Source organism: Protopterus annectens, chromosome 1.part0 (assembly GCF_019279795.1).
Source record: "Protopterus annectens isolate FY-2018-M chromosome 1.part0, PAN1.0, whole genome shotgun sequence".
Classification (NCBI taxonomy): domain Eukaryota; kingdom Metazoa; phylum Chordata; order Ceratodontiformes; family Protopteridae; genus Protopterus; species Protopterus annectens.
This window is the reverse complement of record NC_056725.1, coordinates 948,570,155-948,585,668: the sequence shown is the minus strand read 5'-3', so window position 1 is coordinate 948,585,668 and position 15,514 is coordinate 948,570,155. Positions and strand designations below refer to the sequence as shown.

General features: G+C 37.8%; 1 protein-coding gene across 13 annotated transcripts in view; it reads right to left on the bottom strand.

Annotated features, from left to right (window-relative positions):
- LAMA2 (laminin subunit alpha 2) overlaps positions 1-15,514 on the bottom strand; it is a 4,753,606-nt gene that overhangs the window by 1,617,745 nt on the left and 3,120,347 nt on the right. For all 13 annotated transcript variants that reach the window (XM_044064325.1, XM_044064371.1, XM_044064344.1 and 10 more), the window contains one exon: positions 14,261-14,404. In XM_044064325.1, coding sequence (XP_043920260.1) covers positions 14,261-14,404 — 144 coding nt within the window. The remainder of the gene's footprint in view (positions 1-14,260; positions 14,405-15,514) is intronic.

Here is a 15,514-nt window from a genome sequence, read left to right as displayed (position 1 = left end):
ATGTAATCTAAGAAGGTGTTTAAAACAACAGTATATGCTGCGTTTTTTGAAAGCTATTCCATTTACAATTTAAAAATCAGTGTATATGGTCAATAAATAATTCATGGTATAAGTAGTAAGGATATACTACAAATTTTTTTAACAAACATAGTCTGTAATTGATATGTAAATTTGGAGTGGGGCTTTTACATTTGATTGGTTGCACTTGACGTTGATGGGATATTGTGATTGGTTTTACTTTTTTACTTTTGTATATAAGAATTTACTTTTCAAGTGTAAAATTACTCTGATGAAGCCTTGAATGTTGGAAGGTAAAAGTGCTCAGTCATTTTATTCTGTCAGCATTAAACTGTGTTCTCTAAGCTATGGTATTCGGACATTTTTTATTTTATTTTACTTTTTTTTGATTTATCAGTTTTTGTCATTGGCAGTTGTGTTTATTTATTTTTTGTGCTTTCATGTTATTTGGCTAGGAACTGCTACAGCTTACTATTGTATGTATTCCGAAGATATGAGCAGTCATTATTGGGTCTCAGAGACAGTTCATCAATATAAGCACATGTCCCGGTTCCAATTTTACTGAAGCTATTTTCTCAGATTATACTGATGTTTTCGGAGACAAGTTAGGCAAACTTCCAGATGTGTATTCTATGAAGTTAGACCGAGAGGTCAGTCCAGTGGTCAAACCAGCAAGAAAAGTTCTGATAGCTATGCAGGATAAAGTCAAAGCTCAGTTGGATAAAATGGCACACCAAGGTGTAATTTGTCCAGTTACAGAACCAACTGAATGGGTGTCGTCCATGGTAGCAGGCTACAACAAAGGCTCAGGCGAAATCAGAATATGCTTTGACACAAGAGATTTGAACAAAGCATTAAAGAGACCACATTATCCTATGCATACAGTCGAGGAAGTTGCAGCCCTAATACTAAATGCCTCTGTTTTTTTCTGTCTAGGATGCAAAAAGTTCATTTTGGCAAGTGATGCTTGATTGCAAATTTTCATTGACTACTTTCAGTACCCCATTTAGAAGATATAGATTCCTCAGGATGTCATTTGGAATAAATTCTGCAAGTGAAGTCTTTCAGAATGCAATGGAGCAAACTTTTTTGGGTTATCCTTGTGCCATAATAATAAATGATTTATTGGTTGGAGGCAATGGTGATTCAGAACATGACAGAAACCTTAAGAAAGTTCTAGACAGAGCACGTAAAGTGAACTTGAAGCTCAACTCCCTGAAGTACAAATTCAGACAATCCGAATTTACATATGTTGGTCATTTATTTACTAGCACTGGCTTGCAACCAGACCTGTCCAAGCAAGCAGCCATTCTTGAGATGCCAGCACTGGATAATGTTCAAGCTCTACAACATTTTCTTGGTATGGTCAACTATTTGAGCAAATTTATACCAGACTTCAGTGAGTTGACAGTGCCTTTGAGAGAGCTGATCTGCAAAAATGTTATATGGTTTTGGCTGGAACAGCACCAGACAGCATTTGAAGACCTTAAGTAGAAAATTGTCACCCCACCTACATTAATATACTATGATGTCAATAAACCAGTCACTCTTTCCTGTGATGCTTCAAAATTTGGTCTTGGTGTAGTTATTCTTCAAGAAGGCAGCCCAGTAGCCTATGCCTCTAGAACTCTTACTCAAACTGAAACACAATATGCTCAAATTGAGAAAGAAGTTTTGGCAATAGTCTTTGCATGTTTAAAGTTTCATGATTATATTTATGGTTGAGATATTCAGACTGAAACTGATCACAAACCTTTAGTCACTATTTTAAAAAAGCCTACACATTCAGCTCCAGTGAGATTACAAAGAATGTTGCTCAAATTGCAAAAGTACAACTTCAAAATGGTCTACACAAAATGAAAATTTCTTTATCTGGCTGGTATCTTATCCAGATTCCCCAGAAATACAACAGAGCAGCTTAATGCAAAGAATTATGACTTTGATGTCATGAAAGTGCATAATGTTTCTACCAAGGGACTTGATAAGCTGAGAGATCATACAAAGACTGATCCAGTTTTGCAAAAGCTGGACCACTGAATTAATGTTGGATAGCTGTCAAAAAAATCTAGTGTACCACCTGAAGTGCAAACTTATTTTCCTTACAGAGATAAGATTTTGATGGAAGATGGCATTATTTTCAAAGGTGCTAAAACTGTTGTTCCTGCTTCCTTACAATGTGAATGCATCCAGATTTTGCATCGTGGTCACCCAGGTTCTGAATCTACCAAAAGAAGGGCAAGAGGACTACTATTTTGGCCTTCTCTAGCAAAAGACATTGATGAAGTACTTTTTTAGTGTGCAACAGACTAAACCAAAGGTGAGATAACTCTGTGAGACAAGTCTGCCCCTCCAGCAAGTTCTGTTGATATCAAATACCAGGTTAAGATACTCAGAGTGAGTGACCTATGTGCCATTTGATTTGCAAATGTGCAGCATTTCCATTAAAGTAGGGTCGAGAATTGCCCTATATGCAAAGCACTGGTCACCTCTGAGCAGTCTCTATGACACAGAGTAAAGCAACAGTGATTTCAGTCTGTCCACATGACAGATGCTGAAGACCCTGAATTTTCTTAGTAAGGAACCTCTCTGGTCTCTCCAATTGCTGCAGATGCCTAGAAAGGTACATACTAAAGGAAGAGCTGTACTCTGTTATTGTCCTGATGAAGGAAGAGAACAGGGGGTGTTATGACCTCCTTTTTTCCTGGAGGCAATGCCCTTACTTATGAGATGAGCAGTATAAAATGTCCTTCTTACCACTGTGGAGACATGGTGATCAAAGGTAAGGTTACTGTCAACCTGTGTACCAAGATCTCTCATCACTGAATGAGTGCTTAGGGTATTGCTATTGATGTGGAAGTTAGCAGGAACAGTGTCTTTGCCGAGGGGATGAGAATGTTTTTTTTTTGCATCAAGTGTAAGACCATGACTTTGGCACCAGTCATTATTATGTGTAAGTCTGTCTTGCAGGATGTTGATGACATCTTTAGGGGACTCAATGACTGCATCTAGTTTGCAATCATCAGCAAACTTTGTCCGCCGCAGACTTTTAGCATTTGCCTGTACGTCAGAGAAGCAGATTCTGAACAATAGCGGTTCCAGAACCAATCCCTGTGGAACACCACTGGTTATGGGTCAGATGTAGGGGGTGGTATCCTTTATTTTGACAGTATGTGTTCTATCAGTGAGCCAGTTTGCAATCCACCTGACAGTATATGGGTTGATACCCAGCTGGGTGAGTTTATCAATGATGCCTGAGTGAGGGACTGTGTCAAAGGCCTTGGCTAAGTATAAGCAGGCCGTATGTACAGATCTGCACTTGTTTATGGCTTTGGTGACTACCTTGAAGAAGTCCTCCAAGTTTAACAGGTATGATCTCCCCTTGACAAAGTCAAACTAGGTGGGGTCAAGGGTTTGGCAATTTCCTACATCTTTGTTGATAAGGTCCATGATGATTTATATGGCTTTACAGATAAGGCTGGTCAGGCTAATGGGTGTATACTTCTGGGGCCAGTGGATTCACTCCCTTTGTGAAAAGGGATAATGGTATCTATTTTCTATTCCGCTGGGATGAATCCAGTCCTTAGGCTGTGACTGAAAAGAGTATCCAGTGGTGTTGTTAATTCCTGTTTTAACCCATGTAGAACACAGCTGGGGATGTTATCTGGTCCCATAGAGGCTGTATTTTTGGCCCTGATGATATTAGGAGGGGGATAGATGGTAGGAATGCTTTGGGTTATGTGTGGTGATGGCAGGGGAGTGAAGTTTTCACTGAACCGGTCAGCCAGCAGGTTTGCTATATCCATGGGTTCTGTATATATAGTACCATTAACTACCAGTTCCATGCAGATCTGGGGCTTTTCTTTGAGGCTACAGATTTATCTAAGAATGCCTTATCATTGTCCTTAGTTAGGGAGGCTAATTTGGATTTGTAGTTAGCTTGAGGACGTCACAAGAAGTTTTATTTGCTTGTTTAAGTTGATGAAGTTACCAGTTTTAGGACCATTCCTTACTACTCTTAGACAGCAATTTCTTTCTCTTATTGTACAGTCTGTTGATGGCAGATGTCCACCAGGCAGGTTTCATTTTCCTTGAAGATCTTGCTTTGGTCCTATCAGGTACAGCAGAGTCAATACAATTATAGAAATGTCCATATGAAGCATTAATGTATATCCTGGCTTAGGTGTCTGTTCCATTAGTGGGGGGGCTATGAAGCTATTTATGTTGTCTTGTAAGAGGTTGCAAATGGCTTTGTAGAAGTCTTTTGGTCTAGTTGTTGCTGGGGAGGGTGTGTGTTATAGTTACTTCCTGCTGTTGAGAGACTTTAGTGTGTGTGTGATGTGGCGGATCCTGGTACCTGACAGACAGCTGACCGTGGCTTTTCATTACCCAACCTGGTGAGAGGGGCATCTGTCTGTCTCACAATGTAGTTACCTATGACTAAAATGTTAGGTTTTGTGTTTTGCTTTAGGGGCTTGTCTTCTGAGACACTGGTGTGTTAGATATTACGTGTACTATGTTCTGCATGGGATGCATTATGTGAAGTGTGCTTGTGTTTGGCAGGTCTCTGATGATTAGGTAAACATCTGGTAAAGACCTCCACATATGTATGGCTATGTGTTTTTGGTATGGTTGGTGCTGACAGTGAAGTGTGAGTGCTGACAACTGCTTAGTATCAGATGTACTGACTGGTGAGCGAGAGAGCCTGGATTCTAGGTTCTTAATACAGATGCATCTCTCACATACTGAATTTGTTTGAACTAGAAGAAGTGGGTTGTCAGTGTACATGAGGCAATTGCTACATTGCCTCAGGATGCCTTTGCCGACCAGGCTGGCTGGAGAAACTGTGAGAAATTACCCATCCATAATGATAGTTAAATTAATGTGATCAGAAATGGGGAAAGGACAGGAAGGACCAGGTAAGGCAGATGGACAGGAGAAGAGGTACAAATAATGAAGTCTGGTGGGTGAGACCTGTTTTGATACCTCAGAAGTTACATTGAAAATTCCACTTGTCTGTGAAGCACAACCACACAAAACCCCCAATGGAGAACTAGCAGTGTACTAAGGGAAAAAGTAACAGGTTAGAAGTTTGTATCTATACCCACCAATAGTAACCACATCTGTGTGGCAGTGCTCAATGGTGCACTATGTGCAAACAAGAGCAAAGCAGCTAATACAAAGAAACCAGTGAAAAAGCTCAAACTCACCCCTGCACCAATGAAACAGCTCAAACTGAGCCCTGAACTAGTAACTTTCAATTAGACAGTCCTACTGTACGCTCCTGCCATGAGGGCGGGGGGGGGGGGGGTGGATCTCCAAAGAAGATGTCCTGATTTTTAGTGCTCAGTCCTCAAAAAGAACTGCATTAGCTGGTCTGAATCCAATCCTTACTACAGCCAACAAAAGTGCAACAACAGAATAAAAGCAGAAAACTGTCTTTTTTCTTAAATTAAATAGGCAACAGAGTAAAAAAGAAGCACAGTTGTTTCCTTAATTAAGTATAGCTAGAGAATAAAACAGCAGAACATATCTTATCTTAAATAAGTAAACGCAGTAGCTGGTGTGAAATACAGTCAAGTACAACAAATGCAGTAGCAAAACTGAAACTCATTTTCTTATTTCTCTCAGATGGTTTAGTATGATCAGAGGAGCAGAGACTGAATGCCTATCTCTCTGGAGTCCTTCTAAGACAAGCATCAACTCATGCAAAAATGGTCCTTAAGTATAATACAACAGCAACGGAGCTAATACAAAGAAACCAGTGAAAAAGCTCAAACTGTGCCCTGCACCAGTGAAATAGCTCAAAGTGAGCCCTGAACCAATGAAATAGCTCAAACTGAGCCCTGAACCAGTAGCCTTCAATTTGATAGTCCTACTGTATGGCTCTAGCCACAAGGGGATGGGGGATGGGTCTCCAAAAGAAGATGTCCTGATTTTTAGTTCTCAATCCTCAAACAGAACTGGATTCTGCTGGTCTGAATCCAAGTCTATACTACGACCAACAAAAGTGCAATAACAGAATAAAAGCAGAATACTTTTTTTATCTTAAATTAAATAAGCAACAGAGTAAAAAGCATCACAGTTTGTTTTCCTAAATTAAATACAGCAACAGAAAATCTTTTCTTAAATAAGTAAAAACAGCAGTTGGTGTGAAATATAGTCACATGCAACAAATTCAGTAGTAAGATTGAAACTTGGTGTTCGTAGTTCTCTCAAATGGTTGGTATGATAAGAGGAGCAGAGGCTGAATGCCTAACTCTCTGGAGCCTTATTCCACATGGATCTTGGAAAGGTCTCTGGGACTTCCTGAACCACATCTTTCAACCACCTCATTGATTCCTAGAGAAAAATCTTGTGGGGGGGGGGGGGTCAGAAATGTACTCCCACTGAGAAAAGATCTTTCCATCTTTTTCACACCTGGAGAGTAAGTCCTTTACTTTTGGGCTAAACAACAAACTGCCATCAAAAAGTGCACTGATGAACAAAAACTTGAAGGGCTCCACAAAAATCACACATGCACATCCAAGCATGCCTCCTGAAGGAAATACCTAAACCCACCACCCTTGAGGCACCTTCAGCTGAATACAACATATGCCTCATGGATGAAATTGAAATAGATTTAAGGGTAGCCAATTGGGAGGCCACAGAAGATTGAGCCTCAGCAGTAGTGGTCCTGGCAAGGAATTTTGAAAGTTCCTTGTTCAAATCCCTTTGTAGTCTTGTAACATGTGCCAAATAGTTCAGCAACCAAAGAGTAAATCCCGCCAAAACATACACATGTTTCTGAAATCTATCTAACACCCTAGACTCCCTGTTAGGGGGATGAATAATGGAACACTACTCAGCAAGTTCCTTCTTGGTGGCTGCCACTATGACCATGGCATCTATGGGCACCCTCTTACTCCAGAATTCCTTACCTGCTGTTGGAGCCAGAATCTGATCTGGTCTCTTAGGAATTAGCTAAAATGAGTCAGGTTCCTTTCACAGCCACCTAGAGATCACTCAATGAGCTCATCAGTAGCTGGAGTAACCCAGGAGGTAGACAGGTCAACTCCAAAGGCTTCCAGGAATACTGCCTCCTCTGGGGAAAGATTACCAGAGGACCAACCACCTGTCTGTTTAAATATCTCAAGAATGTCTCCAAATGAAACATCTTCAGAAAGTGATCACGGGACTCCTCCCCTTCATCAAAATGAGTATCCATGGTTACTGACTCCTTAGGGGAGTCCAAGTGCCTCCTTTTGCAGTTTTTCTTCCTAGGAACTTCTTTGGCAGGATGCTCTAGTGAAATATCAGAAGAGACAGTGAAACCCTGCTGGATGGTCTCAAGACTTTGGGCTGGCTGTCCCTGTGGCATAGAATGATGTGGCCCAAGGAGCAGAGACATCTGGGATCTGGAAAGAATATCCGAGGAGGCAGGATTCTGCTAGAGCAGAGACAACCCTCTTCACCACATCAAAGGCAGAATGCTCTGGGGAGAAAGAAGACAACAGCGCTGAGAAGCCAGGCTTCTGGCCCACTGACTTCCTCTTCCCCAAAGGCAATCTACTCAAGGCAGAAGACAGAGTCAATCTGTCCAGTGCTGAAGTTCCAAGGGGTAGAGATGTCTCTGAAAACTTCAGAGTCGACTCCAACACCTCTTACCTGACAGGATTGCTTTGGCTCTGAGAGTCATCTGGCTCTGAGGATGTCAGAGCCAGTTCACTGACAGATGTCCTTGGATCCAAAGATAAGACCATCTTTGGATCCGAACCAGATGGATCCAGAAGACTCAGATCCAAGAGCTCTGAAATGATGGGTCGCATTAGAGAATGTGTTGTTATTGGTGGAGTGACAGAAGTTAAGACTTCCTAACCCACAGGGGAAGCAGCCAGTTTAACTTCCTTCTGAATTTGTGCTGCGAGAAATCTCTTCATCATCCTTTCCATATCAGCTTCAGTTAGACTTCTGGAAAACTTAGAATATGCCAAGGCTGGGGATTTTGAATGTCAAAGTTCCAGAAATGTTGATGGAACTCTAGACAGTACTGGGTCTACAGGAGGAGTACCTAGTCTTAGGTAAAGGAGCTGGATCCAAGGTGTTCTAAGCTGAAGAATGAGTTGTCGGATCTGGCACCGAAATTATCATGCCTTTTGATCCAACTTCTGCTTTTTCTTGGTAGACTCTGAAGAATAAGGAGTTGAGGATCCTTACAGTTTAGAAGATTTTAAAATACTCTCCTTAGTTTTGGTTCTGGAGGGTTGAGATCCAGTAATCACTTCAGAAAAAGGTGTTTTAAGCAACCCTTTCAGTATGAGTTTATTTTTATGGTCAGTAATAGCCCATGGATTAAAATTTTGGCATATGCTGCACTCAACCTTTAGGTGATCATGGCCTAGATATAATACACTCATACAGAATGTGCATCTGATAGAGGCAAATTGTGCCCACATTTTTCACATTATTTAAACCCCGAAGGGCCTTTTTCTGACAATCTGACAAACTGTAAGAAACTACACAGAAGAAAAGAAAGAAAGAAAAACATTTTTTTTTTTATAAAAGAGAGTCAGGCATACCAGCAATGGTATGAAGATTACACAAAACGTGTAAATTATGTAAGATGGAAAAGGTAAATACCAACTATGGTAAAAATAATTACAATTAGTCTAGTAGAAAAAGGGAGGAGATATCTGAACATATTAGAATTATGAAATAAATTCAAAGAAACATATCTGAACAACAAATTGAGAGCTGAAATAGTGACCATGTCTTATTCTTGAAGCAGCAAATGAGATCTGAGGTATGTTAGGGGTTCGTGTGTTATGGATAGGGAAGAGCTCAAGTGCTTTTTTGGTGGCCATGAGCTAGTGTAGTGGCAGAGATGGATCCAGGTATTGGATCTGAACCCATAAGATCTTATATATTGAGGACAGAATGAAAACTGACAACATCAGATCTCTCTTTAAACCACCTCAAATATAATTTGCCACATCATTACTTTCACTGCAGAACTGAGCGTTTCTGTGCACTCCTAAAGAAAAAAGTGCATTCCTGTTCAACAAAGACCTAATTTCCTGCTAGGTTCCTTCCTATTCAGACTTCTTAAGCTACACTCATTTGAATACTTGGAAGGATGACTTTCAACAAAAGGAACCTACAATCTCTAGCCACCCTCTCTCAGAATGCACTCTGAATTCTTATACCCTATAGAAAGAGACATTTCACTAATCATTCTTTTTCAATAGCAGGCACCGAAATATAGGCATCTATCCCATTCAGCAAGAGAAGCATAAATGTCTACCAAACATTTGGGGCAAAATTTAAAGCCTTCCTACAAGAAACCACAAAATGTAGCTGCTTTAAGCATAGGGAACAACACAGGCACCTTCATACTTTGCCTCATATCACATAGGAGCCCATAGCTTTAATGCAGAACTCTCACATTAATCAACGTTTCTGATAAGTACTGTAGTTATGGATGTACCTTTAAGTATTCTCTGAAACTTAGTTTCCCCTTTCTGTTCACACTATTTCCTTTGTTTGTCACTAACCTCTTCACTCATGAATGATCACCTGACTTTAATTCCAATGTATCCATTATTGCAACATCTGTCACATGATGTGCAAAAAACAAAAAATCTGATTTACCATGATTCAGAAAATGTGTTACTTATTCTTATTCCTTAGAAACATCTATTATATTCATAAGGTTATTTCATTACACATCAAATCAATGTCTTGTTGTTGCACTCAGTGTCATACACTGTATGCAATTATAGCATCAGATATGCATACACAGCTTGTATTTTTACAAGTCATTATAATGGTCAATGTATTTACCTTACAGTCATTAGGTACAAGGTTCAATTCTCACCCTTAAAAGAGGAATTAGCTAGGCTTAAAATGTTAAACAAGGGCAGCAAGCTTAGTACCAACCAACCAAGATGTCATCTGTAGCTGGATGGATAAACTTTTAAGAAAGAGTTGAAAGTTGGGGATTAGAATAATGGTTAAGGTATTTAATTCACAGACAAGTGGTACAGAGTTTGATTCTCACCAAGAAAAATGACTATGGTTAAAATGAGCCACAAGGGCAACTAGTCTAATACTTACCTATGACCATTGATACTTTTTTTTATTGTCTAGACTGAATCTGGGATACTTATGTCCTAAATGGATGTGACTAGACAGTGAAGGACTAGCTGTCACACTGAACCTACATATAGGAAGGGGCAGAACAGAGTATGGTATATGGACAGGAGATTCAATCATTAATATATATATATACACACAGATACTAGTGCAGACGCACACTCTGGATTTATCCATGCTGTTTTTTTATGTTATAGCAGTAAGTACTGTAAACATTCCTTCTGAAAAGGCAGAAATATATACTCCATCATCTAAAAATGTCAGGAATTTAATGTAGCATAAAAGACCACAATTTTTGTAAAATAAAATGATGTCTTCCTGTTTGAAAGTGTTTCAAAACATACACCTCTGCATGTATTGCTTGACTGCTGCTTGTAAACATCTACCAGATTGCATTGGCAGGAATGCTCAATAAAAGAATGTGGAACTTGAATAAACTCCTTTCATTTTTGTTGGTAAATTACATTTATTTCTGCTATCCTTCTAAATGCCAATTTTGCCCACCAAGCTACAGTAATGTCTGCTACAAAACTCCTAACCTTTTAAGAAGACAGCCACCAACTCTCATGTTGTTTGCTGCATTAAACAATACAACCAGAATAATGTCAATAGTGACCCTTAAAAGAAGCATCTATCAACAATGGAAATACACTGTTGAAAAACATTCCCATCATTTATTATTTGTTGAGCAGTAAACCTTTATTTTCTTTTTGCTGACACAATGGGAATTCTATAGCTTTTTCATGAACTCACCATGGGATATTCCAAGTGCTACTTCAGCAACTCAGAGTGAAATATTATTTTATAAGCAAACATTTCTTTACAAATAAAATGCTTGCATTCCAGAAGAAAATAACAAAATGCACTGATTTCTTTCACATGAGGGAAATCACACACGCACACCACAAAAGTAGAACGCAATATATATCATGATGCATGCATTGTTAGACATACCCTTATTCCCTACGTTTTATAATGTTAATACTAGGCAACTTCATGGGCACATTTTACATTGTTTGCAAATCTAAGGAACTACAGAACAAGGCTGACAGAATATTTCTTGTGTATGAAAGACCAGTTATCCACTGAATTACTTTTCAGACAAAACAACTATGAAAATCACATTATTTACAAAATTCTGTTCATTATGATCAGATATAGAAATCCATTCAGGGCTGCCATAATACTTCTGTAAAAAAGGTCTTTATTTACAACACATATCCAGAAATTTTCAAGGTGTACTTTTCTCAGCACTTTTCTGGTTTAAATAATACATATATTAATACATTATTTTTTAAACAAAAAATGTCTATTGCATAAATAGTGCATTTGAAATTATTCATGCAGATATTGCTATTAGAAACTGCTTTTATGCCACATACCAAAAGTGTGAACCTGCAGCATTTGCTAAGATGTTCTTTGCCACCATTAGTATATGCTCTAGGGATAGAAATGGAAATTAACCAGTTTTCATCTGAGTAAGCTTCCCCTTACAAAATCTGAATTTACATATTGGTACCTGCAAAAACATACTAGAAATAATAATTAAATAAGTATGTGGCCACCTTCTGTTTTGTTTCACACTGACCATGTTGGAAGAATGTAGGCAAATTTATTGATTCTTTTTTGTAGCTTTTTCATTGTCTGGCAGTACTATGAAAACTTTCAAAGTCACCTAGGGAATTAATATTTGCTATGACTTTCAGCATCAGGGTTTTATTGGATTTTTGCTCATCCCTATTTTGTGAGCATCACAATGTCAAGCTTTTAAAAAAAATCAATATTTAATAATACATATATTGTGTGGGAGCTTTAACCACATACACACAATGTTTTTGATGCGGGTGCTCACTGTCTTTTATAGTGATTTAACAATGTGACTTATATTAACCTGAAATGTATACTGTCACAGGGACCAGTTATGACACAGTTTAAATAATATTATTTTGTCATTTTATTGTTTTAAAGATTAATCTCATTGTAAATCATTACAACAACAAAAGAGAAGGCATTTTATAATCTGAAGTCCAATTCAAATCAATACTCTACACTGCTTTTGGGGCATGGATAGTTTACTCCTATCTGATATGCATCAACTTAATCAGGATGCAATCTATATAATAATGTAATTTCATAATATAAGACAACTTAAACAGAATGTAGTAACTCATTAGTTACAAGTGGTCATACAAATACCTGTGACTGCAAGCAATAATGCATGAGAAGGTGTGATAGCTACCGGCAGATACATCCTAAAGATGTGCTTTGGCAATGAAGCATACAAAAGAAGTGAATGTATAAAACTAAACTCACACCTCCAAAATACCTTCTTGTACTTTCACAATAGATTTTGTTTTAAAACTTATGTTTAGGCAGGATTTCTCAGCTGAGATTTGGCTCACTTTACAGTTCCCTGAGAAACCAACTTGCCGATCACAACCTGACAATGTTAAATTCACTGGTCATTGTTCTAAAAAATCGTAGCCAGTGTAGTTTCCAACTATATGCCAACAGTAATTCCTTTCTTTTGGAAGACAGCTTCCCTTTTCATACTTGTACAGCTGTGGAATAGATTTATATGGATGTATATGTAGTTCTGGGATGTGAGAGGGATTGCTCCCAGTGAGCAATGCAGAACCGCTTGTTCCACTGAAACAAATACTTACATTTATTTTTGCAAGGGACTGATTAATTCAGCTGTTGCGCTCAGCATGTTTGATAATCAGGGACATGTAACTTCAGAGAGTTAGTTACACTGTATGTTTTTTTTTAATTTTGCAAATGCATATTAACAATTCAAATAATTTTTACTGCACCCAGGTCTATTGTAAATGAAGCATCACTCTTCAAAGCACAAATTATGTATAAAAAACTATGTTGTATAAAACAGCATCATACAAAACAGAGACTTGTAAGTGTCACAACAATGAGGTGACTTATTCTGGGAATACATGAGAAGTGACCTTTGATTCAAGATCCCAGATAGAAAAGTATAAACAAGGACTTCTAGTAAACAAAATAGTTTGGATGGTTACTCCTGTTTGGAACAAGTTTTGTGTGACTCTCTTTTAAGGGATATGCAGTACCCGAGGCTCCTCTTAAACATTTTCAGATATAAAAAATACTCTTCTTCTAAATAACAACATGTATCTATCAATGGGCATACTTCCTTGGTTAACTCTATTAGAAAAGGTAAGACATTCTATAGAAATTCATCAGAACTCCATATGTGTTGCTTAATATTGAATGCATGTTTAATTCACAATATTTCTCGATATGAAGAAATACTTCAAAACAAAATGCTTTTATTCTTGATCAACTTTACTCAATCTGTTGTCATCTCCTAACCTGAAATAACGGTGCAGCAGACATACTGACATCACATTTACTGTTACGAAAAATGTGGTATCACAATGCAAGATCTTAAAGGATTTAAACAGCAGGTTGTAAAAGCAGAGAAAGTTAAAGGTAATCATAAAAAATACTACTTGCACATAAGATATGGAGAATAGCACAAATAAAATATGCATATTCAAATGTACAAGCTTTTCAAAGCTTCCATTTGTCAGCATGTCCTAGTTTCTTGCAAAAAGCTACTTGGAGTATTTAAGATAAAGACTATTCAAAAGAACACTTCAGTTATTTTGTCATATTTATTATGCTAATGGAACTTATGAATAATGTCCTTGATTTGTTCTATTAATCTCTTTTATTGGAGAAATTGATTGTTCTCTAATGTGCTTTAACCTTGAATAAGAATAAAATGTTTTTGTAAGAGAACTATTGTGATTCAGTTTTAAAATGAACCACATATCACTGGCTGTACTGCATTCATTATGAAATTATTAAATGTTCAGCTGAATTCAACAAAAAATAAATCAGTAACAGGTGCCTTTTGCTTGTAAATATATACATAATTTCCTTTGAAAGAGTCAGACAAGCATGACATTAGAGCAGCAATGGTTGAGTCACATATGACTCCGCTATTGTTCTAGTAAGTGAAAAAGTTGCTAGCCTTCATTTTTCTAGCACACAACATCATGTGTACCTTACAGCTAGCAGCAGGAAGCTCTATTATCACATTATCCACTTCAATGGCTTCAGCACTCACCCACATACGGATCAATCCCACTGCCTCGCTGCACTGTGTGGTTAGGCCAAAGCAATAGCAATTGCTGCATCCAAGTGGATTCTCGGCACTTAGTCCAAATGTCCCAGGCTTACACCTGTCACAATGAGGCCCTTCCACATTTACCTAAAAAAGGAGCACAAAACAAAGTCTGATGTTATAACAGCAGTGGATGGATGCGCTGGTTCAACCATGACACATGTAACATGTATTCTAAACAGCAACAGTTGATGAGACTTCAAATTACTTGTTTATCTGTAACTGTTTACTCACAAATGAAGTTGGCTTTACCTGTGTAACACTCTGCTTCTGTTTTACCTCATATATAAACAGATACAGATCACAACACTGGGAGTGCTTTATATGTTACACATTATCAAGGGAGCACTTTATATGTTACACATTATCAAGTTTATAATGGTGTCAGACACCATGTTTGACAGTGAGCAGTAATACCATCAGATATTAAGAGTTAAGATATGAAACTGTTTTTTAATGCATGCATTCCATGAATAATGAGAACCTTTATCTTTAATACTGTTTTATTTATACAATACTACTAACAACTGTACATGGGTAGCTTTCACTGAAAAAAATATCTTTGAACTCTAAGATATCCTTTGATGGAACAAAAACCTTGGTCTCAGAAACCAAAGTACCAACAAAAAACAAATAATCTCCGTGGTATCCCCAAAGTCTCAAAACAACCCATTAAAGTGTAGTGAACTCTAAGATATCTGATAAATTTAGGTAACCATTATTCTATTCAGGCATTAGTAGAACAGAAGCTTTGCCTATGCTGTAAAGTCATATTTTTCACTTACACATTATAAAATACAGTTTTTTAGGCTACCTCCATTGTTTAATCCAAGGTACCTTTTCATGCTTTATCACTTGAAATTTGTCAGTGCTTATTCTGAGACCTATACATTATTTTTACTCTCTGGTCAATAGGCTTTCTACCGCATGATGGAATAAGTGTATCCAAATGTTTTATAGGAACATCTCAATTATTAGCAACAAGAACTGGGCTTCTGAACCCCAGTTAAAAAAAAAAAAAAGCTTGAGCTGTGCAATATATGAGGGAAACAAACAGAAAACTACACATGTTCTCCATTGGAAGCAAATATAGACAGCTTTGTTTTGCAGTTGCAAACCTGTGAAAGTAGTAATGGTATTCCTATGTATACATTAGGCACAATCTGCTGCTCCTGTTATTAGGTTATTATTGTTGTT